The 27,373-nt window shown below is 31.6% G+C and overlaps 2 protein-coding genes and 1 pseudogene across 3 annotated transcripts; all 3 read right to left on the reverse strand.

The window, feature by feature from the left end:
* Positions 1-633: 633 nt before the first annotated feature.
* On the reverse strand, positions 634-1,986 carry LOC132048835 (ethylene-responsive transcription factor ERF071-like; annotated as a pseudogene).
* Positions 636-13,734, reverse strand: LOC132048829 (ethylene-responsive transcription factor RAP2-3-like). Of its 2 annotated transcripts, XM_059439519.1 has the most exons (3): positions 13,493-13,734; positions 12,560-13,153; positions 636-742 (listed from the first exon to the last, which is right to left on the reverse strand). In XM_059439519.1, exons 1-2 carry the CDS (start codon positions 13,659-13,661, stop codon positions 12,561-12,563), a joined length of 762 nt encoding a protein of 253 aa, XP_059295502.1. In that variant the 5' UTR covers positions 13,662-13,734; the 3' UTR covers positions 636-742; position 12,560. The 2 variants fall into 2 exon arrangements, with proteins under 2 accessions (XP_059295502.1, XP_059295499.1); XM_059439516.1 differs by lacking the exon at positions 636-742 and having other exon boundaries at positions 12,404-13,153.
* A 2,695-nt stretch (positions 13,735-16,429) lies between these two features.
* LOC132068799 (protein SEED AND ROOT HAIR PROTECTIVE PROTEIN-like) lies at positions 16,430-18,420 on the reverse strand. The gene is made up of 2 exons (XM_059462524.1): positions 18,144-18,420; positions 16,430-16,867 (listed from the first exon to the last, which is right to left on the reverse strand). The coding sequence occupies exons 1-2, from the start codon at positions 18,367-18,369 to the stop codon at positions 16,518-16,520; spliced, it is 576 nt and encodes a 191-aa protein (XP_059318507.1). The 5' UTR covers positions 18,370-18,420; the 3' UTR covers positions 16,430-16,517.
* Positions 18,421-27,373: the final 8,953 nt, after the last annotated feature.

The raw sequence follows: 27,373 nt of genomic DNA on the forward strand, positions 1-27,373 counted from the left end.
TTGGTCCTTCTATCTAATAAATAAATGACTACTAAAGAAAAATAAAACTTGAGATTAGAGGAAATATCAACAAATGATTAACAATTGCAACGAGGAATTTCCATGATTGCTACAATTATACGATGTTTCAATTGACATTTCGATTAAAAAAGGTTCTAGAAATTTTTTGATTGTCAAAGGGATGCAAGCAGTTGAATAAATCTTTGACTATCCCGCGTTGTCTGGTCCTCGCAAGATTATTATTAACTTTGAGCCAAATTTACCAATAATCTCTTTGACAAAGACAAATGAAGTGATTATAAATCCTTTCAAAATTAAAAGGAAATAATTATTTCCTTATTACAAAATTAAATAAAATAGATAAGATTCTCTCTTAAGTCATTTCTTCCTGTAAAGTAACTTTTTATGACCAACTTAAACAACTTATAAATTTGTTTTTCCAAATACTAAAATAGAAAGCTTGAAATCTTTACCAAAACGTTTTATGAACCTTTTTTTTTTTCTGCAGTTAAGAGATTCCAAGGTACATTCTGCTCAAGTACACCATGAAAAGAACCAGTCTACATAACATGAAAGAAGCAAAAACTTATGGACAAAAATACAAGTAATTAGAAACAAAAATTGATTAGTAATGAACCACAAACATAGTTTTACACAATTGATTAAAATTACACTCCTAAATCGAAAAATGAAAGATGCAACAATTTTAACAAAATTAATCAAACTTCAATATTATAACTAGGTTATGGACACTGTTGAACTGCATCATCGAAACTCCAAAGATCCATCGAGCCACCACCCACCACGGCCTCCCCGCCTGAGCTGTCACCGATTGCCCGTCAACATAAGGTATCTCATAAAACTTCATCAATGACTCATAAGCCATAAGCTCTTCAGACAATTTCAACACTTCGTTATTCTCTGCTTTTTTGCTCCTCACATGAAGTACTTTTGTTAGCTATAATTGGATATTCCATAACAGGTTCATTGTTTTCGACGGAGTAGAAGCCATAACAGTTAGTATTTGACTGATCATATGATTCGTAAACAATGTTATGACGAGGTTGTTGATGACTGGACTGATCTTTCCTCGTTAGGGAAATTAACTTTGGCTTTTTTACCCTGATTTTACGAACTTCTTGTCATAAGCTCTAGCAGCTTCTTCAGCAGTGTTGAAAGTACCTAACCAAACCCGGACACCTTTTCTCGGGTCACGGATTTCGGCTGCCCATTTACCCCATGGTCTTTGTCGGATCCCCGGTAAAGATTCTTCCTTTGCCTCTTCTTTGTTTTCTGGATCTGCTCACTACCTGTTTCGTAGAAATGCATAAGTGAGCTTAAAAAACTGTCACATTTTCGCAAGTTTCACACTCTATATCAACTGTTCTCTCTGAATTATCATCATCTATATATTAAAAATACCTAGTTAACTAAATGGTGGTAATTCAGGTAGAAAAAAGGGAAAGCTGATAGTTAGTCCAGTCAAGCTTTAGTTTTTGTGTTTTGATATCTATTTGGGTTTAGTTTAAATAGAAAAAGGATCGAAATGCAGGAAAAAGTAATAGTTGATGTGTGTTTTTACTAATTAGCTCAAAAAAAAAAACAAATGCATAAGCTCAAGTTTAATTCATTACCTGTAGAGGGTTGAGCTCGTTTGTTCTTGGAAGGAACATTTTCTGTGGAGAGTGGCTTTGAAAATGAAGAATTTAGCCAGAAATCTGCAGAGCTTGGCCATAAATCGGTGGATGATACACGGCGGTCACGGCGAGGAATGATATCAGCAAGAATTGCACCACCACACATTTTAATGTAGTTAAAACCTTCTCTTTTTTTTTCGCTTCTTAAAATGGCAGAAACAAAAGATTGATTTAGAAATGAAAAGGGATTTTGATTATTTTTACGAAGGTCGAGTTGATTTTTGTATAACAATAGAGATGTGTAGAGAAGTTTGGTTTTGGGTGTGTAGATAAAATAGGAGGGCTGACATGTATTTTTATAGTGTTGTGGGAGGAGCTATAACTTGTGGTTGGTGACAGCTCCTAGTGCTGAAGTTTCGTGCCGTGTACCTTTTCTTTGGGTTCTTCGTATCCTTACTGTTAATTTGGATTTACTTGGTGAACAAGTTGGTAAAGATATCCAAGGATATAAAAAATAATAAAAAAAAAAAAATACAAAGTTCACAAGATAATCTAGATAAAAAAATAATCTCGATAGCTGCAAGAGGTGGTCGTGTTGATTGAGCAATTGATATTCCAATTAGGATGGGATCTCAAATTCGACACACACTGCGTGCTTCTCTTTCGGCAATCTTGCCGCATCGGGTTTTGCTTAGCGCAGCCTTTATCTCTCTTATATGATTTGTGAGCTATATTACTATCTAGCTTTATCTTTTAATCCTAAGAAGAGACCAAATTCATATTCTCTTATCAATAAAGAATTAAAAAAATGACAATTTTGATATAAACGTCATTTGGTCATCGAAATTAGTAAACATAATTTCGGTAAATATTTAAAATTATTTTATCTCGCGTTTTGTTATAATTTTTATTTTAAAATAAGCAATAATATGAATATTTTATATGATCATATATATGACCATACGTTTGATATTATTTTTATATTAGCTTCAACATGAGATATTAAAATCTTACTCTTAAGTATCACGAATCTCAAGTTAAAATCTGATAGTTACAATGATTGCGTCCTAGTGGAAAAGTAAAGCAGACGAAAATTTGAACTAAGAAAATTGTTAAACTGTGTTATTATAGAAAAATGGTGACTAAGAGCTTTGTTTCGTCCTTAAATCTTTTATAAGAAGTTTGTTAAATCGTGATGTGTCAAAAACATTTAAGACGTGACTTGATCTACGGTATGACCGGTCAATTTGGATGGTGAATTGTGTTACGTTGGGGGTTTAGCTGGTCTGTTTTTTGACATTGAATTATGTTGAGCCTGATTAAACTAATTTTAAACACTACATTACTATTGTATTCAAACATTATTTACTGTTTCAACCCAGAAAAATCGTCATTTCTTACCCAACAACGAAAAAGACTTCCATTCATAAGTGAGGAGTTGCATTTCTTCTTTTAATTTCTAGTAACTAAGGGCCCGTTTGGATTGGCTCGTAAGTTGCTGAAAACTCGAGTGATTGACTGGCCAGCTTAAAGCCATTTTGTGCTTAAAATAAGCCCAAAAAAATAATTGGGCTCAAAAGTGTTTGTGTTTGGTCGAACAATTTTTTAAAGCTATTTTGCGCTTAAAATAAGCCCAAAAAAATAATTGAACTCATTTGGCTTAGTTTATCTAAAGCAGCTTATAAATTGAAAACAGCTTATAAGCCCCAAAAAAACATTTTTTTGCACGGATTACCCTTCTTTTGGGGTGGTCTTTAAATTTTGCCCCTCATATTTGTGATCTTTAAATTATGCCCCTCATACTGCTAGTCTTTAATTTTTGCCCTTCGCATTGCAACTCTGAGCGTTCACGCAGAAATCATGAGGTTCTGAGTTCGAACCCCCGCTCAAGCATAAATTAAAAAAAAAAAAATTACAAGGCAAGGTTTGGGTCTCGTGTATGCGGACCCGACATACTTTATTAAGGAATTCAAATTATGACCGGCATACTGTATGTATGGGCGGACTTGGCGTAACTTTGGTAATTCCTTAACAAGTTTATGCGGTGGGGAGTATACTTAAGGGCAAACTTTTATCTTGGGACCGGCCTAAACTTGTGAAAGGAATTGCAAGTTATCTGGGACCGGCATACTTATGCCAAGTCTACCCATAAGGCATAAGTATGATTAGTCAGGTCATAACTTTGGTAATTCCTTCTGATGTATGCGGTGGGGGCATAGCGAAATTTAAACTTTGCCTTGCGAATTTTTTTAAAATTTTGGTAATGTGGGATTGAGCACGGGCAATATGGGGTTTTAGTCGAAGGGCAAAATTTAAAGATTTCAAATATGAGGGGCAAAATTTAAAGACCACCCCAAAAGAAGGTCAATTCTGCCCTCAAAAAATAAGTTGGGCTAGTTTATAAGCTATTTTTAGTTTATAAGCTGCTTGTTTTAAGCCCATCCAAAGAGGTTCTAAATACTAGTAGAAAATAACTCTGTAACAATTTTTTTGAAAATGGCTTCCGTGGGACGATCACACGTCAGCTCTCCCATTTTCTTAACATCTTCCACTTTCTTCAATTCGGAGCAGTCAAAGAATGGGAAAGGTACAACTTGATACATAATTAATTAATTAAATACTCAACACTTAAAACATAGTTACTCTAAGCCATTTGGACATGATTTTATCTTAGATGAAATCATGTTTGAATATGTAATTTGAATTTCTTAAATTGCAGCTTTTTTATAAACATAAAAACTCCATAAATTGTAAAAATTATCAAAAAAAATTTAATTTTATACAATCTTATCAAATGCGTAAATCATAGTTCATAATAAAATTAATACGCTACTAGAAGGTCTTTCTAAAAAATACAACATCAATTAATCAAATTTTAGTTCAATAAAAGTTGGTAGAATTTAATATGGTTGGTGGGAGTAATTAATTGTTGAAAATATTTTACCAACTTGCAGATTAATATTTAATACAATGGTTGGTAAATATGATTGATAAATATATCTACCAACTTATGGGTCTTTTTTTACAAAATATAAACGTATGAGTCAAATTTTATATTTATATTTTTTGAAATCATGATTTCAAATCCCAAATCATATCTTTTTAGCTGATTTGAAATTTTATCTAATGAGATAAAATTAGTAATGAAATCGCATGCCCAAATACTAACTTTATCTCATGATTTCATTTCATGTCCAAACGCCTATTAAAGAACAACAATAGTCAGAGTTGCTAAGGTCCAAAGCTAGCTTAATTAGCCCTACAAATTAGACGGGCTCATGACCCCAGTTGATTATTGAAGATGCCCCCTTATCCCTTAATCTCCAACTTAGTTTTATAATAAAAATATAATTGACATGCTTTTTAGTTATAAACCTATGGACTTAGCATATTGTATTATGTAACTTATTCGAGTAATATTTTGATTGGTTGACTTGAAGTCGTCAAACATGCATGCTGGCTTTGAATTAGCCAGCTGGCTTCCCCTAATGACAACTTGATCTATATTTTATTTTTTGTGCGGAGTGCCCTTCAAATGCCCTGGTCTTTAGTTTTTGCCCTCAAATGGCTGGTTATTAATTTTGCCCTTCGCTTAAAATTTTTAGATTCTGGATTCGAACTCTCACTCAGTCAAAATTTTAAAAAAAAATTTGTCACATACAACTTGAATTCGCAAGGCAAAATTTTGCCTTTAAAATTCTACCTTAAAGTAGAGTTTGCCAAGGTAGAATTTGCTTAGGCATAATTTATAGTCAAACTCTATTCTATCAGACATAATTTGCCTGCAAACTCTGCCTTAAGGGAGAGTTTTGCAGGTAAACTATGCATTAGCAAACTCTACCTGCCGGCAGAGTTTTGAGGGCAAAATTCTGCCTTGTAAATTCAAACTCTACCTTGCAATTTTTATTCTATTTTTAACTGAGTGGGGTTCGAACTCGAAACCAAATAATTTTTAACAAAGGGCAAAAGTTAAAGATTTCAAATTTGAGGGGAAAAAATTAAAGACCACCCCCAAATAAGGGCATTCATGCAAATTGCCCCTTGATATATCGTGTATGGACTGAGTGTTAATTGGCCCGTGCTAGCTCCGGGCCCAAACTGACGTCAAAAATTTTATTTGTGGATATTTTTGTAATAAAGTTTGCTCTTGGTTCTTTGTTTTTGTAACATCAATTTGACACTTTTAAAACACTTCTAAAATATTAAAATACAAAAACATATATGAAAATGAAAGGAAAACATTTTTATTAGAGCTTGTTTGGAAAGCCACTTGGTAATTGGAACTGGTGTAATTACTAGGGTAGTAGTTACATAGCCTAGTAATTACACAGTAGTATAGTTATAACGATCTGTTTGTTTGTCATAATGTAATTACATGCGTACTGTTTGGTTGCACAAGTGTAATTATTCAGTTAGTTTAATTTAAAAATAAAATTTAATTATAAAAAATGTAAAATTAATATTTAAAAAATATTTGCCTTTATGAATGATATTAAATTATTTATTTAATAATACATTATTTCTTGAAAATATATTAATTAATAATCATATATTTATAACAAATATTGTAAAAAATAATTGATATATATTTTTCCAATTAATAATATTTAATTTTAATTAATTATAAAACTTAAAAGAAGACTTTTTTGTGAGAACGTCGTGGATTGGATGTTTGACAAAAAAATAAAATTTATAAATATAATGCCATGAAATTATTCAAATGTTTGATACAAAAAATCCATTAAATGTAAGAGAAAAATAAACAACATGCAATTTGAAAGCAAATAGCTTAAAATTGAAAATATAACTTAAATTCAAAATTCAAAAGAAAAAGTTTAACATAATACTCTTATGTCAAATTCCAACATTATATAAGTAAGTTCCAACGTAACTTAAGTAAATTATTCAAAAGAAAGGAAAAGTATAAGTCTATAACCTCATTCACAACGGAATTCTACTTGCATAACGTCACTTGACATGCTAGGTTTGTTAATGACTAATTTTTTCTAATATTAAGAGGTGTAGTTTCAAAAATTAGAATATTAACATGGTAATGCTAAATAAATAAAATAAAAAATACGAGTAATTGTTGACACCCAATTTCGCCCCTCCTTTATTCCTATTTATTTCTTTGGGCTTCTAAATTTGTTGACGAGCTAAATACTTTATTTTCACTATTATTCTTTACCGCTACTACTATTAATATCATTACTCTCATTTTCACTATTCTACTATCAACATTACTAGTATTACTTTATCACAAATTTTAAGTGGTTCGTCATCGTTTTACTTTCGGATTTTGTATTCGTTAAATTAATTATACTTTATCAAGTCTTTTATTTTCTACGTATTAATAATTAATTATCATAATATATATTCTACTAGTTATTAAGTTAAAAGCCCAATTGAATTTATATGGAGGAGGAATTTCAGCCAAATTAACGACCCAAATGATCAAGCCCATAAATCCGCAACCCACATAATTCGGCCAGCCCATTTAGCAAATCATCCTTTAAATAACTTACCCAACCGACCAGCCCAACAATTTAAATAATCCAGCCCACCAGGCGAGACCAGCCCATACCCGCGTTATACCCGACCCGGTCCATCTATTCTAACCAGTTGAAACCTAAGGAAACCTAATGCTTTCTTCAACCACGCCACACCCGCTGTCTCTCTCTCTGTTCTTCATCTCCCTTCACATTTCAAGTTAAACCCCAATTGCCCTTTCACCATTCCAGATTTTGCCTCCCCATTTCCACACAAAAAACGTCTCTATGTCTGTTTCGTCTGAGTTTTCTGTCGATTGACAGAGAAAGACGCTCCTTTCTCGCTTCAAACAAACTGTAATCTTCAAAATCAGAAAAAGGTCTAGCCATTTTTGAGTAAAGTCCGAATCAAACCACGTGAAAGGACCCGAGCGTTCGGATTATCACGGGTTTGACTCGATTTTGAATTTTCGTTTTCGAATTCCCGCTCATGAAGTTGAAAATCTAACCCAAAATCAGCCTATAAATGCTGACCTTCTTGACCCACAAATGGGGGGTTCCTTTCGGGGGGGGGGGGGGAGCGGCTGTATTCTCTGAAATATCACTCTAAGTCTCCAGCAAAGAAAAAGGACGGACATTTCTTTGAAAATTGCTCGAGAAAACAGAGTTTCTTTTCTTTTTACAAGCACATACTATTTCGTTTAATATCGAAAGTTTCGATTCGAAAGACTTTTCTCGAGTTCGGTTTCTTCGTGTTCGAGAGTGTATCGGAGACCCGACGCCTTAGTTCACTGCACCCACAAAAGGTAATTTCTTCATCGTCTCAACTTTACCCTTTTCTAAAAAAGGGTTCTGTGTGTTTTCGATGTTATGGTAGATTAGATTATTATTTTCGAAATCCTGTTAGAACCAGATAAATAAATTTCCTTCATTTTAGTTTTGTTATAATTAATTTAGTCGATAGTCTGTTTCTGGTTCGGTTTCCTGTTTAATATAACTAAATAAGGCTTAAAATTAGTCTTAACTCTATGAATAGGTTGATTCTCCTTTTTTGCATTCTAAGTTGTTTGAAATAGTGTCAATACTAGCATATGGTAATCTGTCTCTTTTTGTACTTTATAGCTTTTGTTTCACCTGGTGGGCTTCCTTATTGTTTGTTATGTTTTTTTTTTAATTGTTGTTTCTTGTTTAGTTAGCTGTATCCTGTTAGTTATAATACTCAAATTCTTGTTTCATGTTTAAGTTAGCATTATGTTGAGCATTAGCGTTTGGTTTCCTTTTCTTGTTTGGTTAGTCATATCCTATTGGCTGTGGCATTTGATGTTTGTTTGGTTTAGTGTCATCATGTTGGTTATGGTATTTAAATTCTTGTTCGTGTCTAAACTTAGCCACTATCATGTTTTGTTTTCCCTTTTCCTGGTTTAGTTCAGTTCTGTTTTATTTTCGAATTCTGTAGATTAACTATGTTAATTTAGTTTCTGCTTTAGTATGTAATCCTTAGTTTCTTTCATTTAGTTTCTATCTTCATCCATGTCTCAGTAGGTGTATGATTAGCATGTTCAGTTCTTATTTACTGTTTTTTGCATTAGTTTGGTACAGCCATTAAGTGTGATTTAGCTCTATGTTTCCGGTCAGTTTGGATTATGTGTAATGTTTTATCCGGATATGGTTCTATTTTTTGCACTCGGTATTGGTTTATTATCATGCTTCGGTGATAGGGAGTTCTATTTTTGTTGTTGCTGCAGTGCATTGAATACTCCTGTCAGTTCTTGTTATTTGTTGTAAGAGAGTCTCAATGTATCAGTCCTGTTGATTTTGAAGAATGAAGTTGTCCATGTATGCTTGTTTAGGCTATTTGGCATTTATCTAGTTTGGTCCTTGAGTCAAAGTAAGATGCCGAGTGACTTCATATAAGAGTGATCATGTATGCCCCGAATATCATGCGTATACTGGCCATCGCATATGTCCAAACCAGTCTGTTTCAGTCAATTCTAGGCTGTAAACGACTGTGATTTCCTGAAATTTCATATGCTTTCACATCATAGACATATATAGTATGTATACATAATCTACTGATTTGTTAAGTTTGCCTTTTAGATGTTTAAGCTTACTTATTGATCAGGTATTAATCCTTATCTTTCTTTTCATGCATGACTATCGTATACGAGTCTGAGCGACTCGTTCTTCTCCCGCGTTCGGAGTTGGGCTGAAAGCCCAACACAGTCTTGCTCAATTCATTTCTGTCCAGCCCACAACAGCAACATATAAATTCATTGGGCCTAAGCCCAATAACGTGAACGATTCCTAGATGGGGCTTTAAAATGGGCTCGATCCATTCATTTCTCTTTCTCCCTCTCTTCCTTATTTTATTGTTGTGTATTTTTATGACTAACATTTTATGTTGTTTTATTTTAGCTTAGATGAACTATAAGGGGATTAGCATAGGAATTAGTTATAACGATGAGTGGTTAATTTAAGGGAAATTAACGATTAATTCCAAAAGTTTTATCCATTTTATTTTATGTATAGTATCTATCTTCATTAGAATAATTGATTTTCAAAAGCACGACCACATATTTCGAGCCAAGAAATCATGATTTGTCATTACTATCTTAAAATTCCAAAACGTCACTAATATGTAAATGGTAATTTAAGTATTTTATAAACTATGTTTCCAAGATTCATCTAATCATATGTATTTAAGCCTAACATAGTTAATTAAAGGAGAAAGAAAACTCACCTTCTTTTTGCATTCCATTTACTAAGTCTTCTCTTAAAAACTATTATTTATATGCAAATTATCATATTTCGCAAGCCTTATTTTTATATAGCATTACTTCTTAGTGCTTTGGCAATATTTATAAACCTTAATAACATTTATAAATATTATTTTAAATAGCGTTATTATATTTTCTTTTAAAACTTTAGCAATATTTTCTAGTTTATTTTAAGGGAAAAGGGTTTTTCTAATTTTAAAATCCAACTTTGCGGGGGTCCTATGGCCGACTCGGACTATTTTTTTGTGTATTATTGAGGGTATTATCGGGTGACGTGGACAAGCAAGTGAGCACATGTTGGTTGAGCGCGCAAGGGTGGACTTGCGAACACCCGTCTCTATTTGCCATGTTGAATTCCAAATAATCCTCCTTTATGTGCTCACTTTTTTATCCATATCACTCGATAATACCCTCAATAATTATTTGGTCAAGTGTGTTATATTTCAAAGTTGGAGTGTGTTTTGTAACCTTTTCCCTTATTTTAAAATAGCATTTAAAATCTTCTTTCATGCGAACTATTCTATATTAGAATGTATTATTTTGTTTATTTCAAAATCTTACCCGCATTTATAAATTTTATTTGTAAAAGCCCTTTAAAATTTGCCTTTATGCTAAATCGCTATAATTTTTAAGTTAGTTTAAAAGGTATATTTATACTTTCCTTTACAATCCCAGCAATAATTATAAGCTATTTTCTTAAAATTTAAGCACTATATTTAATCTTAATTAATTAACCTAAGTTTGGCCGGATAACCGTAGTTACGGATGCTAGAGGATGCCTAATCCCTTCCCTTTAGGATAATTAGAACCCTTACCTAGAATTAAGATTAAGCAGACCATTAACGGAGGTTTAGCTAGGCTTTACCTTAGTTAATAATTAGGTGCCCTAATTCACCTTAAAATCAATTAGGTGGCGACTCCTAAAAATAAAGCAAAATAGGAATCTCCACATGTTGTGCACAATTTAACCCGTTTAAAATGGGTATAACTTGAGAATTACATGGAACCATGAGAACTAAAGGTTGGGACTGAAAAAAAAGGGAACTGAAAAATAAATAATATAAAAAATAAAATACATTTTAAAAAATAAAAATAATTAAAGTAAAAATAAAAACAATAGAAATAAAAAATAAATTAAAAATCAAAAGGAATTAAAATAATAGAAATAAAAATAAATTAAAAATAAAAAGAAATTAAAATAAACAAAAAAAAAAGTAACTTTGTAATTACAAGATGTAATTACACCAATTCTCAACCCTCCCCCCACCCCACCTCCCCCTCTTCCCCTTCCCCTCTTGAGAATTGGAGAGTGTAATTACACCAAATTTTTACCTAATTGTGTACTTACTTGATTAAACAAACAAGCCAAATTGTGTAATGACACCTAATTCCAATCCCAGCCTTTCCAAACATGCCCTTAGTTTATATATTAGAAATTTTTTGATTGTCAAAGGGATGCAAGCAGTTGAATTATCTCTTTGCCTATCCCGCCTTGTCTGGTCCCCGCAAGATTATTACAACCTTGAGCCAAATTTACCAATAATCGCTTTGACAAAGACACAAATGAAGTGATTATAAATCATTTCTTCATTACAAGGAACAAATTATTTTTTGCTACAAACAAAATAAAATAAATAAGATTTTCAACAACTTATAATTTTTTTTTCCCAGTATTAAACTAGAAAGGTTGAAATCTTTTCAAGCCATTTCATGAAGCTTTTTTTCTCTCTCTCTCTCTCTCTCTCTCTCTCTGCATTTAGAGATACCAGGGTATATTCTGCTCAAGTATACCATGAAGAAACACCAATCTACAAAAGACATGACCAAAAAGAACCCAAAGCTTAATACAAAAACACTAGAATTGAAAATAAAATGAAGTAATGAACTACTAGAACATAGTTTTACTGATTAAAATTACAAGAACACATTCCCCTAATTCCAAAAATAAAAGATGCAACAATTTAACCAAATTAATCAAACTTCGAGGAAAGAAGCAAAGTGGAAAAAAAAAAAAAGTAATCACCAGTCGAAGTTCTATTTTGGATGAAAGTGACGATCTTGATGCTCTGAAATCAGAAATTTTCAACACCAAGAACGGAACTTTACAGGCGACACAAGTAGAAGAGGGCTCGATGGAATTAGCGGACAGAGCTGTTGGGCTGCTATTAACATTGACTAGTTTGTCCATTTTCACATATTATACTTTCTGGGTCATCATTTTGTGGCGCTCATCTGCTTGTTGAGCGTGTTTATCTGATACGTTATGCTCAAGTCCAAGAAGAAGAAGGCGTGATGTGTGGCTGTGGCAAGTCCATTTTTTCGCTCTATCAAGTTCATGATAATTGATAGTCTTTTCTATTTTAGCTCTTCTCTTTGTGAATAGCCCGTGTCATAGATCACATAGATTTTTCTCTATTATTGGGTTCACTATTATTTGGAACCTCTAGATATGATTTTTAGTTGTCACAACTTACTACATACAAACTAATGATGACCTGGATTGTGCTTAAATGAAGCAGTGAAGATTCGTATAGTCGAATTCAATTTGTTCATTTGAGTCATCGTTATTGTTGTTGTTACTACTACTCACTACATAGAGACATTAGACAAAAAAGGGATAAAAAAAAAAATCAAACTCCAATATTATAGTAACTAGTTTATGGACACTGTTGAACTGCATCATCGAAACTCCAAAGGTCCATCGGGCCACCGCCCACAACGCCTTCCACCACCGGATTCACCGTTGCCGCTGATTGCCCATCAACATAAGGTATCTCATAAAACTTCATCAATGACTCGTAAGGCATCAACTCCTCAGACAATTTCAACACTTCGTTATTCTCTGCTTTTTGCTCCTCACATGAAGTACTTTTGTTAGCTATAATTGGATATTCCACAACAGGTTCATTGTTTTCGACCGAGTAAAAGCCATAACAGTTAGTATTTGACTGGTCATTAGAAGTCGTATCATAGGATTCGTAACCAATGTCATTACGAGATTGTTGATAACTGTAGAGATTATCATCCTCGTTGGGGAAATTAACTTTGGCTTTTTTACCCCTGATTTCACGAGCTTCTTTGTCATAAGCTCTAGCAGCTTCTTCAGCAGTGTTGAAAGTACCTAACCAAACCCGGACACCTTTTCTCGGGTCACGGATTTCAGCTGCCCATTTACCCCATGGACGCTGTCGGATTCCCCTGTAAAGATTCTTCCTTTGCCTCTTCTTGGTTTTCTGGATCTGCTCACTACCTGTTTCGTAGAAATGCATAAGTGAACTTAAAAATCTGTCACTTTTTCACAAGTTTCACACTCTATATCGGCTGTTTTCTCTGAACTATCACCATCTATAGATTAAAAATACTTAGTTAAGTAGATAGTGATAATTCAGGTAGAAAAAAAGAAAGCTGATAGTTAGTTTAGTCAAACTTAGCTGATAGTTAGTCTATCAAGCTTCGAGGTGTGTTTTGATACCTAGTTAGTGATAGTTTAAATAGAAAAAAGGGCGAAACTCAGAAAAAAAAAATAATTCAGGTGTGTTTTTACTAATTATCTTAAAAAACATGCATAAGCTCAGGTTTAATTCATTACCTCTAGAGGGTTGAGCTCGTTGGTTCTTGAAAGGAACATTTTCGGTGGAGAGTGGCTTTGAAAATGAAGAATTTAGCCAGAAATCTGCAGAACTTGGCCATAAGTCGGTAGATGACAAACGGCGGTCACGGCGAGGAATGATATCAGCAAGAATTGCACCACCACACATTTTAGTGTAGTTAAAAACTCTTTTTTTCTTTCTTAAAATGGCAGAAACAAAAGATTGATTTGGAAAAGGGATTTTGATTATTTTTATGAAGGTCGAGTTGTTTTTTGTATAACAGAGAGAGTGTAGAGAAGTTTGGTTTTGGGTGTGTAGAGAAAATAGGAGGGCCAAGATGTATTTATAGTGTTGGGGGAGGAGCTATAGCTTTGTGGTTGGTCACAGCTCCAAGTGCTGAACTTTCGTGCCGTTTACCTTTTCTTTGGGTTCTTTGTATCCCTTACTGTTAATTTGGATTTACTTGCTGAACAAGTTGGTAAAGATATCCAAGGATTAAAAAAAAAAAAAAAAAAAAAGTTCACAAAATAATCTAGATAAAAAATAATCTCTATACCTGCGAGAGATGGTCGTGTTGATTGAGCAAGTGATCTCCCAATTAGATGGGGGTCTCAAATTCAAAACACACTGCATACTTTCAACAAATCGTCGCATCGACTTGCGTAATGCTCTATCTCTTTATATGATTTGTGAGCTATATAATGGAGTGCGGTTTATCTTTTCCGTACCCGAAGAATAGCAGTTGCATATTCCCTAATCAATAAAAAATAAAAATAACAATTTTGATATAAATTTGGTCATCGAAATTAGTAAACATAATTTCGGTAAATATTTAAAATTATTTTATCTCGCGTTTTGTTAGAATTTTTATTTTTCAAATAAGCAATAATATGATTATTTTATATGATCATACTTTTGATATTATTTTATATTAGCTTCAACATGAGCTATTAACATCAATTAAAATCTTACTCTTAAGTATTGCGAACCTCAAGCTAAAATTTGATAGGTACAACGATTGTGTCCTAGTGGAAAAGTAAAGTAGACGAAAATTTGAACTAAGAAAAATTGTTTAAACTGTGTTAATAGAGAAAAATGGTGACTAAGAGCTTTGTTTTGTCCTTAAATCTTTATAAAAAAATTGTTAAATCGTGATGTGTCACGTTGGCGTTTAGCTGGTTTGTTTTTTGATATTGAATTATTGTTGAGCCTGATTAAACTAATTTTAAACACTACATTAATGTTGTATTAAAACATTATTTACTGCTTCAACCCAGAAAAATCGTCGTGTTTTACCCAACAATGAAAAAGACTTCCATTCACAAGTGAGGATAGCATTTCTTCTTTTAATTTCTAGTAACTAAAAATACTAGAAAATAACTTTCTCACAATTTTTTTAAAAATGGCTTCCGTGGGATCATCACACCTAATCTCTCGCATTTTCTTAACATCGTCCAATTTCTTCAATTCGGAGCAGTCAAAGAATGGGAAAGATTAGCCATCTATGAGCTTGTTTGGATGGGCTTAAAAAAGGCAGCTTATAAGCTCTATTTTTAGATAAGTTAAGCCAAACGGGTCCAATTATTTTTGAGCTTATTTTAAACACAAAATAATTTATAAGCTAATTAGTCAAACACTCAAAAAAGCTGAAAATAGCTTATCAGCTGTTTTTAGCAACTTATAGCCCCATCCAAACGGGCTCTATATATAAACCAGTTTTAAGATAAACCAACTTGATACATAATTAATTAATTAAATACTTAACACTTAAAACATAGCTACTCTAAAGAAACAACAAAAGTCAGATTTGCTGTGGTCCAAAGCTTAGCTTAATTAACCCTTCAAACTAGACCGGCTCAAGACCCCAGACAGTTGATTATTGAAGATGATCCCTTATCCCTTAATCTCCAACTAAAGACCCGTCTGGCCATAAGAATTATTCACTTTTTTTCCGAATTTTCTTTTCACTTTTTCAAAAATTAGTGTTTGGTCATAAAAATTTCAAACACAACTTCACAAGTACATTTCAACCAAAAAAAAAAAAATACTATGGCCAAACACAACTCCAACTTCAAAATTCTAAGGCCCCGTTTGTTCATAGATACAAAAAAAAAAAACACTTTTTTTGGAATTTTGGAGTTGGAGTTGGAGTTGTGTTCGGCTATAGTTTTTTGAAATTGTAGATTTTGGTGAAATGTAGTTGTAAAAAAGTGAAAAAAATTTGAAAACAAATTTTTTGAGTTTTTGGTATTAGAAATACAACTTGAAGTTGTATTCTGGAATTCTGGCCAAATTTGATTCAAAAAAAGTGGAAAAAATTCGGAATAAAATGAATAATTCTTATGACCAAACGGGGGCTAAAAAGGTGAAAAAGTTTTTAATTTCTATGGCCAAACGCCTACTAAGTTTTATAATATAGTTGACATGCTTTTTAGTTAAAAACCTATGGACTTCGCATATTGTATTATGTAACTTATTCAAGTAATATTTTTGATTGGTTGACTTGAACGTCTGCCGTCAAACATGCATGCTGGCTTTGAATTAGCTAGCTGGCTTCCCCTAATTAATGACAACTTGATATATAGTATATATATGGATATGTTTGTGTGAAAAAAATTCTTTGTTTTTGTTGTAAAAAAAAGATTTCTATCTAAAACTAAAACACTCTTGTACGATTGCTCCAAGTTGTACGTTCATCTACAAAAAGAAGTCGCCATTTTTTTGTGTTGAAATTGTTGCATTTTTTTCTTGCTACCAGTACGATATTATAATGTTACCGTCAATACAAATTAGTGGAGAAACTTCTTAGTAATAATAACACATGGTTAAAAAGAAAGAAATATATAGTAAAAAGAAGCTCATTGTCAAAAGACAACTGCAAATTATTGATGCTCTTTTTCTTGCATACAGGTAAATCAGCAAAAATACAAATTTAAAAAATAAAGAAAAAAATGGTCAAGATGTCAAATCTCATGGGTGGAAACAGGAAATTATTAATGGGAAAAAAAAAACAGCAAAATTTATCTAATAACCCTCCTTCTTGTAGTTGGAGTTATCAGAAGTGTAAACAAAAGGGGCAACAGTGTACAACAATGTGCTCTTCTTGCCATTGAGTAATCTGTAAGAAGTAAGAAGAGCTCCAGTTTTGCCCTTATTTTCATCAGTTGGGACATCACATTCTTCGAGAGAAGAGCTTTCTAAGAAGGCTTTGCACTGTGTGATTGTGCAAGATTGATCATATTCCTTGAGCTCTTTTAAAGAAAACACTGCATAGTAGTAACCCTTTGAGTCTGATTGGTAGCTTGAGAAGGAGAATGGAGCAGTTTCATATCCGTTCTTCTCCACTCCCAAACATGTTACCCTTGCTACAGCTCCTGCATGTAACATGGTCAAATATTGTCAATTTTTTAGGTGACTGTAAAACTTTTTTTTATAACGTTAGTGTATAGTATAAGTTAAAATTGAGTCAAAATAACGGAAGAAGACATGCATGAATGACAACTGTGTCAGGTGAAGAGTGAAGACAAGAGGGGACGGTAAACCTGTCAAGTGGGCAGGGCTGGGCCATATAAATGTTGGTCACATGGGGCCGGGCCATATTTTGATATAACTATCTTCCTTTTAATTATCTTTAATTGATTATTTTTACCAGCCTACCACCCTCTTACCGGATTGGGGGCGGGCCGGTTATGGGCCTGGTTAGGTGAGCTGGTCCCGGGCCGACCTGGCCCAATTGACAGGCTTAGCCCACGGTAGGGGAAGATTTGCCTTTAGGCAATCGATGTAGCGTGCGTTCATTCGAACAATCGTTATGAAATTTTAGTTATGTGTATATCAAGTCTGCACTCACATTATCACATACAAAATATAGTGAATATAACGGCATTTCACATTGTTGGAAAGTCTTCTAAGAACTTTCTCCTTGACAGAGGTATACACCGAGGCGGAGCCAGGATTTAAAGTTTATGAATTCTAAATTCTAATCATTTAAGTTATTATTGTTTTAAATTAATCATTTTTATATATCTTATAATTTTAAAAACAAATACAGAGTTTGAACAAAGCTACTGACAGGTCCAGCCTAATCAGAAGCCGACAGTACTCTAGCTAGCTCCTCCCCTAGCTATATGTCATATATGATTTATAAAGCTTGGGTAAACTTAAGTTCAAAGAAAAAACTTAAATTCACAAGAACACGACGAGAGTAATTGAGAGCGAAGAAAACAAGAAAATTGGTAGGTCAATCTGTTTGTGCATACGTTTTGGAGGCAAAAGACAAGTACTTATGATATATTTATATATTCGTTAAAGACATACTAACTATATATCTTAGAGGTATAACCTTTTTTGGGAAGACATTTAAAACTTCAGATTTCAAATTCAAAATTTAAAAGTGTAAATAAATAATAGTAAGGCGAAATTAAAGTGCCTAATTAGTTTCATGCAACTTTTTATTTCAAGTGGTACAAGAAAGTGTTTTAAAAATATATTTTTCCTTGTTGTATTCTTCTGATAGGGGACAACTTTTTTCCTCTTCTGAGTCAATAACTACTAATAACAATCTAACATATACCCCCTAGTTTAATTTTTAGGATCCATCTCTAATTAAGCTATACGGATTGCAAAAGAAAAAAGACCTTAGTGACTTACCCTTAAGTGGGATGAGTTTAGATCCTGATTTGCAATAAATCATTCCTTGAACAGCAATATTGATATTTGCTGAAAGAACCAATCCCTTTGTAGGCACAACCTTCTTGTATGTTTTTGGAGCATTATTGCCATAACCATAACCATTTCCATAATTGCTACTTGCAGAAGCAACGGTAGCTGCTACAAGGGACAGGAGAATGCACAAGGCAAATTTGCTTGATGCCATTGTCAATATTACTGGAGCGTACTTCCAGAGATATGTGTTTGATTTTGACTAACTGATAATTTGGCTTGTTTCTCAACGCTTAATATAGAGAAAAATTTGTCAAACTTCGTGGAGGTCATGCATATATGTAGTAGCATTACAGGGTTGCACGATCAAATGATTTGGTGGACCACTAACTATGATACTTAATCATTTGAATTTACTATTATGGATTTAAGTTTATGTAATGGACAAATATATGAATCTTTAACACCATCAGTGCAACTGGTAAAAACTTACACATTAGGTTTTTTATACCAAAAACAACAACGGTGAAATCCCACAAAGATATGATCTTGAGAGGGTAGAATGTACTCAAACCTTATCTCTACCTTGGGAGGTGGAGAGGCTATTTCCGGTAGACCCTCGGCACAAGGACGTTTTATACCAAACAGTGAAAGACACATATCATACATATAAGTTTTTATCCCTTAACCTGGTTAAATGATTAGTATTCTCAGTTTAATTATATTATATTTGTTACTCTTATGATAAAATTATTTGGTTTAATATAAAAAATAGATGCTATTAAATATTTAATGTGTGTAATTTAACCTATTATAGCAGGTCAGGTTACTTAATTACATTTATTCAAAGTTAAAGTACATGAAGAAAAACATATGTATTTAACAGAATTGTATAACATATGACGTCCCAAATCTAATATGTAAGGATCAAGCGAGCCCAAATAGAGCTACCCATAATTATATTTTAGATGACACATTTTTTATATAGGCAATGCATAAAATTTAAACTCTACTCATTATTATCTGCAACGGTTCATGGAATTACCTCATTTTGCAGTTACCCCCACATTTATTTCCTCCAACTACACACAGTTTATTTCTTATTGACCCAATTGGTTTTCATTCTATTGGAATTTGATTATTTGCCAATTCTTTCTTTTTACCTCCACTTTATCTTACAACTACTATCCGCGCTTCGCGCAGATTAGACATCCGAATATTAATTTTGTAAATTTATTATTTTTTAAATTCAAATATTTCAAATTTTGACCAATTATATTGTTAACTCTTAGTTTATATATTTACTATGATTTTTAATTGCGTGAGAGTTTTTTTTTGTCTTCAATAAATACTTTTACAATCTCCGTGAGTGAAACAATATTTTCATCTTTCTTAATGGGGTGTCGGTGTTTCAATAAATATTTGTATAATCTATGTGACTAAATTAATATTTCATTTTTCTTAAAGGAGTATAAAGACAAAATTTCAAGAGAAATCGATCTCTTTCTGTGCATATGTAACCTTCTCCTTCCCCTTTTAACCCTTTTATCTTTAACTTTTTTCTTTTTCTTTTTCCCTTTTTCCTTTCTTACTTGCTTTCACTTCCTAATAAGAATATAAGGTTCTCAAATCTCAACATAAAATATAGAATAATATATTAAAATAATGCATAACATATTATAGGATATGAGTAAGCATAGATATTATTACACATTAATTATAGTTTAATTAGATAATACGAAAAGTACCAATATAGTAAGGAACAGGAAAAAACAAACAATCTTAATTGGAGAACAATATTATTAGGAGTCAAAAAGAACTAATAAAATATTATAAATATATTATTTTAATTTTTTTATCATTAAATATTTTAATTTAACAATTTGATTAAAATCCTAAAATTGATATGGAGCATGATTCGGTAGCCATTTCCTTCTTTCTCAATTTTTGTTTTACCATATGTTTTTGGTCATTTTAATTATTATGCATATCCCCATGTTGAAGGTGGCAGCTAGTTTTTAATATTTGAAAATCATTAAAAAAAAAAAAAAAAAAACCAACAACAAAAGCATCAATATATGTCACAAGACTATAGAGCACAGGTAGAGATATGCCTAACCAGATTTAAAAATTCATGAATTCAGAGAGTGAATATAGCTATCTTGAAAGAAATATATTCAATGTTGAGATGAATATCACCGAGTGTCTAGTCTTTTCGATGCAAATGGCATAGGACGGATTATCAAAATTCAACAAATACTGAGTAAGAAGTAGTTCTTGAATTCAAAAGGGTAAACTTTTCAATCAAAACATTAGCATATACCACAAAGAAATTGATTCGTTGAGTGTCCAGCTCCATTATGCGGATGGCGTGACACACATTACCAAATTTCGGTAAATAATGGGTAAGAAGTAATTATTGAATTCAAAAAGTACACTTCTATTTGAAAACATTTTCATATATCTTTACCTGTAAAGAAATTGATCCATTTGAATATGCTTGGAAGATGACACATACAAATAAATTCTAGCAAGATATTAAATATTCACTCACACATAAATTTCACAAGATAAGCTGTGACCATGCACAGTAAAATTAAAAGCTAAAAAGCAGTTTACCTCTTTCGGAAGAATCCCCAAATGCAATGCTGAAGACTTCTTCTTTCATGGTGGCAAGACCGTTGCAGCTAAAATAGATGGAAGATATAGCCAACATAAGGCTTAGGTTCATTCTTGTCTTTTAACCTCCCCTCAAATATATTAATACACATTAAATAAAAATTAGTTTAAGAGAAGGGTACAAGAATCATAACGTTTAGAGCACTGATTAATAGAGATTTTTAGGCTTTTCAGTATTAGCTAAACTAATAAAATGGAGGAGAAAAAAGCCAAAATAAAAGAGAGAAAAGATGATTAGCATTCTTGTGTTGCAAGATGAATTCACCGTTAGTTATCAGTTAATACATATATTTATTGTCTTTACAATTTATTCATTTCTTAAGTAACGTTGCTATGCTATGCCTCTTCATTTTTTAAAAAATTTATTACTACAATTCTTTATTCTTTTATTCTTTATTGTCTTTATATATGGGTCTTTAAATGTAATTAAAGGAAAAAATGAAGGAAAAATATCAAAAAAATTAGATAAAAGATAAATACATTTGGTGGCCATAGAGATGCCACATAGAATTAGCTATTCCTAGCTTTATTTTATATATATATATATATATATATATAAGAAAAGGTAAAGGTTTTAGCAAATAAAAAGATTTAGAATATGATAATAACAATAAAAAGTGTTTTAGGCTAATTCAACCAAAAACGTTACCAGGCATTGGTTGAATCATAAAGATCATCATTTACTACTACTACTACATGGGTTTATTGCTACATTTACGTGGAAGCCATTTTTTTAATTCATTAGTTAATAGAAAAAACTCATAAAAATCTAAAAAAAAAGGAAAAAAGATAAATGTATGGAAGATTGTCTTCAGCCTTTATATTATATATAGATTGTAAGTGTTATTATGGTTGAATTCAAGGGACAAAGAATTTGAGTAGGCCGTCCAAAAATTTAATTTAATGGATGAAAGTCAAATTGGAAAATCCTTATATAATAGATATGGATGTTAACTGTTTGAGGCTCTCTTGATCCTTACATATTAGATTTGGGACGTCAAATGTTATAAAATTCTCTTAAATACATGTATATGTTTTTCTCATGTGTTTTAACTTAAGGGTATTTTATAAGTATATCTTGGTTTTAAGCTTACGTGTATATGGAAGATTCGGAATGTTGTATGTTTTGTAAATTTTCTTCAGTTTTACACTATAATTTATGAGGATTTCAATCTATATCTATATATAATATAAATCTAGGCATAAATAAACTGACACCCTCTCTACGCTTCTTAAAACTATTTATCTTTTTTCTCCTTTTTTTGAATTTTTTCCTCATTTTAAATCAATGTGTTTCTACACTAAAAAAACAATAACATTAATCATTAAAGAATAAAGGCCATGAAGTTACCTGATATTAAAGCAGCCCCTAAAGTCTCATACATAACTGCCAATAAGCGTTTCGGTCCTAACGAATAAATTAATTAGTATCATCCGTTTTTGGATTGTGTCCTTTGATATCTCATAGTAATTACTATCATCCTCCTTCCTATATTGACTTTATATATGCTAATGCCAATATTTCTTGTCACTGCGTCCTTTTGGTTTTTCCCTTTGTCTTCTTTAAAGTGTGCATTTTGATGGAAGTAGAAGATTTCAATTCGGTGATAAACATTATGCATGCTTATGGGGAATATTTTTTAAAGTTTTGCTTAAAAGGGCTTTGCATCACACAAAGTTAAGAAAAGTCTCTGGTTTGCTCTGTTAATGGAAATTATCAATTTCAAGTTTCACATGATATATTTTTACCTTAAACTCTTTTGTGGTTGTATTCACATTAACAGCATTTTATTTGTCTATAAGTATGACATTTTTTGAATATTCATTTTGTTAACAATATGATGCTTTGTTTTCGTTAGTAGTAGTGAGATAATGGTATAGCATTTTTAAAGTTTGACGTGTTCAATTTGTTTTGGGCCTTATTATAGCTAGATCTATTAGAAAACTTTTGCAAAGAGACACTCTTTTCCTACTGATGTTTCTGATTTATTAATGGAGATAATTTGTTGTCTATTTTGCAGAGATATTGAAGGATCACTATTGAAGCATGGTGATCATTTGTCTCAAACACATCATTTATGCATCTAAATATTATTTTTAATTGTACTCTTGTAATATAAGTTTCCTTTTTTCCTTTCCCTCAAATGCCTAATCACTTCTATAATATGGATTATTAATGTATTGTCATTAATTGTTTTGATTTGCAACTGAAAGTCCAATATCTCTAAAATTATCAGTGGGAACATATTTCACGCTAAGTGCTGAGAGCAACAGCGATGGTAATTTTTTGGCTAAAAGTTTGTAATTTTGGTCCTCTTTTCCTCCCCTTTCAATGTACTTTTTCAATTTGTTGTTCTCTTTCTTCATCTTTTTGCACCTTTAAGTTACTTAAAAATATTTTATTTAACTCTTCTCTAAAATTTATTCTCATTAATTTCTTTCCTAATTAGTTTGGATACACCAAAAGATTTGAAATATATGAATTTATGATTCTTCTCTTCAAAGTAAATGGAGTAATCAATACTCACATTTAAAGTATTCTTTTACTGAGGCAACATTCCAAGTGTGGAGTTGTGGCTTGATTCCTCTCCTGAAAGTAAATGCAGTAACCAATTTTCAATCGCGGCTTATAAATATTATGTGACACTTTTTCGTCTCTTGTATTTCTTTTTTCAAAGTACTACCTTGAGATGTTGAAATTGCTAACTTTTGCAAGTCCTATACTTTATATTATGCTACAAACATTATAAAAACGCATTTTATTTGTATTTCAGCTTAATATATGGTGATCATAAAAACTCAATGAGATACGAAAATTATGATTTTCTTATTTGAAGGAAAACATCATAAGCCACTTCTTAATTTTTGGTGATGCCGTTTATTTAATTTTCATTGTTATTGTTCTTATGAATAATTCCATCTTCTTTTCATCTTTAATCATGTGATACTTCATATGTTGGAATACGGTTGAATTAATAAAAAAAAGTACTTCATGATGCAAGAGTTGATATATATATATGTCGCTTGGTATTTTGTGTGACTTATCAGAAGGTTTCGATAAATTAAAAAATTCATGATTACATAGAATTGTTAGCCGATGTTGTATCAAGCAGTAGCGAAAGTCACTACGAAATCATTAATATGAATATGTCGAAGTAATTAAGTAGCCTATGATTATTATAAATCCTTTCGGTATGATTATTATAAATCCTTTCGGCAACTCTTATATAAATGATGTTAGATTGTGTAATAGATAGAATCAATCTTTATATATTTTGTTAAGAATAAAAAAGATTATGTATCGAAAGAACCCACACTTACGAGAACTTGTGATAAGAATATTGGCAAAGGAACAACAATCGTGAGTTTATGGGTCTGTTATTATTAGCATACGTGTGGGCCAGGACGGAATCCTAAGCGGGAAAATGACATACAATGGCCGACAGGCCAAAGTAATTCCACATTTTGTCCACATTTGGGTCTAATACCGTGAGCTGGCCGGTCAGCCCAAACTATTCCCAAAGACTCCACGCCCAAAAATTTCAAACGCCCTTTTTTTTTTTTTTTTTTTTTTTTTTTAAAAAAAAGACTTTTTTGTCGCCACTAAAGATCAATTTTTTTTTTTAAGTGGCAAATCAAAAAGTCTCCACTAAAGGCTAAAATTCAGATTGAGCCTTCAACAAATGTTTCAAAACATGTATAATATGTGTATATTTATACGTTGATTGAGCCTTCAAGAAATATATCAAAACACTTGTGACGACTTTTAAAATTCGCCACTAAAGGTTCGCTGCAAACTTCCATTTATTTTTCTATCTTCTACTAGGGATTAAAAAAGAAGAACTAAATAAATAAACTAAAGTAACCATCATCGAAAACTTAACAAACTAAAATATATCAACTACAAACTAATAAAATTAGTAAGTATAAATTAATTATACATTTATTAAACATAAATTATATGTTAATTATACATAAATTATACGTTAATTATTCATTTATTAACACATATTATACAATAATGATTATAGCTTCTATATGTATGATACATATTCTATACAATAATGATGCGGTTTCTATACGTATATGTATGATATATTTTTTATACGTATGATACTTTCTATATAAGAATGATATGGTTTATATACATATGCCAGAATTATATATACACTTTCTATACAAGAATGATACGGTTTATATACACTTTCTATACAAGAATGATACGGTTTATATACATATCGGAATTATATATACACTTTCTATACAAGAATGATACGGTTTATATACACTTTCTATACAAGAATGATATATATACACTTTCTATACAAGAATGATACAGTGTATATATTGTATATGTATGATACATTATCTAGATGTATGATACACTTTCTATATAAGAATGATATAGTTTATACATAAATTATATATTAATGATACATTTTCTATACTTATGTATGGAATATGTATAATATGTGAACCATTAGTATATAATCAATGTATAACTAATGTATAATATATGTATGATTAGTGAGTATACGTTGATGATACATATTATGTATGGAATATGTATAATATGTGATTCATTAGTGTACAATCAATGTATAATGTACATACTAATGCATAATATATGTATGATTAGTGAGTATACATTGATGATACATTTATCATACACAAGTTACACAACAATTATAAACACCTATGATACATTTTCTACACATATACGGTAGGGATACATATTCTATACAACAATGATACATTTTTTTATACGTATGATACATAGTTGATGTTCAGTGGCTTTTACTCAAAAAAAAAAAAAAAAGATCTTTAGTGGCGACTAAAACCGCCACAAAAGGTCGTGCTGGCTACACTTTGGGTTTAGAGAAACATGGGCCATCCGGTGGGAATAGTTTGGGCCAGACGGCCCTTTATGTCCTTTTCCCATCCTAAGCAGCGCAAAATGAAGTAATTTCGCAAGGTAGCCAACTGGCACAACGTCCTTTAAGGCTTAGTCACTTTTTTTTTTTTCACCAATTAATTGTTATTCACCATTTCTCTCTTATTTTTCTTACAAATGGCTGAAGTTCTGTTTTGTATGACCTGATTCATGCAAAAATGGCTAAAGTTGCTTGCTTTCAAATTGTTTGAAATTAGATTTTAACAAGCCAAACTTCAGATGTGTATGTCACCTGAAGTTGATTTAAAAACGGCTAAACCTGCACAAAATTAGGAACTTCGACTATGGCTTAAATGGTTGTCTTATAATCAGCTATATGTGCTCTTCACCCGTGCAAAACTTGGCTAGTTGTGGCCTTAGTGGACAAATTTTAGAAACAGAAAATGGAGAAATACTTGGGGACCAGGTGATTAGTGAAACAATTTTGGCAAACTCAATTTAATATATGAGTTTTACGTCCTTATGATCTAAAAGTAGCTATAAGACAGATCACTTAGAAAAGTGATTACAAATAAATATCCCTATTATGTTTAGAAAAACAGTATCGTAATGTCCAAGGCCGGCTTCAGGGTAAAGCCCCTAAAGCTTGTGCTCTAGTCCCCCAAATGTAGGGGGCCCCATATTTTTATTTTTATTTTTATCAATAATAAACTAAATAGGTTAATTATTTTGTAGAATAATGAGTATACCATAAATAGAAAAGTAAATTTTATACATAAAAGGAAAAAAATAATTTTTAGATGTGTGACTAATTGAAGTGACAATTTGAGCAAAATTTTGATAAATATGAATCACTCTTCTAAACCTTTTACATGTAAAAATTCGGTAAATATGAATCACTCTTTTAAACTTTTTACGTGTGAATAAAAAATCTGATAAATGAAATTATTTTATTCCATTTCTTACCATTTTTACAGAAAATATTTAGAGTAGTAAATTATAATTTTACATTATTCACTTTCTACTTGTTAAGCAAGAGTCTATCTCTCACATAACAATATGCACTTCTATATTCTCTTTCTTGCTTTTTCCGAGTTCAAGTATGATAAGTTATAGTATTATTTTCTGAAAAATCATAACTTAAAAGTATTATCTTGATAAAAATATATATAGTGCACTCTCTTTTCTGTTTTTTCCTCTCGTTTCAAGCACTGCGAAGAGTGAAGCACCATTAGCAATCAACTCATCAATTTGTTGGATCATTCTATTATTCTAATTTTTCAACTTTTATTTTTATCACCAATTTGTTGTTTTTGTTATTTTCACTTTATAATTATATTATCTTTCCAAAATTTATTATAATTTAAATATGTCGACAATATGAATTTGGTTATTCAAAAATTTATAAATTAAAACTATAATACAACCCCTAAAAATGTTATTGGAGAAATCGATTATAAAAGGTTAAAAATAAATTTGCATTTTAAAATGTTAGGAAAATATATACGGCCTCTCATTAATATTATCTTTAGGCCATAAATATGCTTGATCCCTCCCGGTAATGTCAAAGGACATCTTTAAAAGAATTTAGAAGATGTAGGGACCAAATCTGGTAAAATACACCAAACAAAATGTTATGGCTATT

This window comes from Lycium ferocissimum, chromosome 1 (assembly GCF_029784015.1).
Source record: "Lycium ferocissimum isolate CSIRO_LF1 chromosome 1, AGI_CSIRO_Lferr_CH_V1, whole genome shotgun sequence".
NCBI classification, from domain to species: Eukaryota; Viridiplantae; Streptophyta; class Magnoliopsida; order Solanales; family Solanaceae; genus Lycium; species Lycium ferocissimum.

Bases quoted from the DNA above. Each gene is read 5' to 3' on its own strand.
- LOC132048829 (XM_059439519.1), bottom strand. From the start codon at position 13,661: ATGTGTGGTGGTGCAATTCTTGCTGATATCATTCCTCGCCGTGACCGC. The intron at 13,154-13,492 runs GTAATGAATTAA...TCTACGAAACAG, and splicing joins ACGAGCTCAACCCTCTAGAG to GTAGTGAGCAGATCCAGAAA.
- LOC132068799 (XM_059462524.1), bottom strand. From the start codon at position 18,369: ATGGCATCAAGCAAATTTGCCTTGTGCATTCTCCTGTCCCTTGTAGCA. The intron at 16,868-18,143 runs GTAAGTCACTAA...TGTTACATGCAG, and splicing joins TAAACTCATCCCACTTAAGG to GAGCTGTAGCAAGGGTAACA.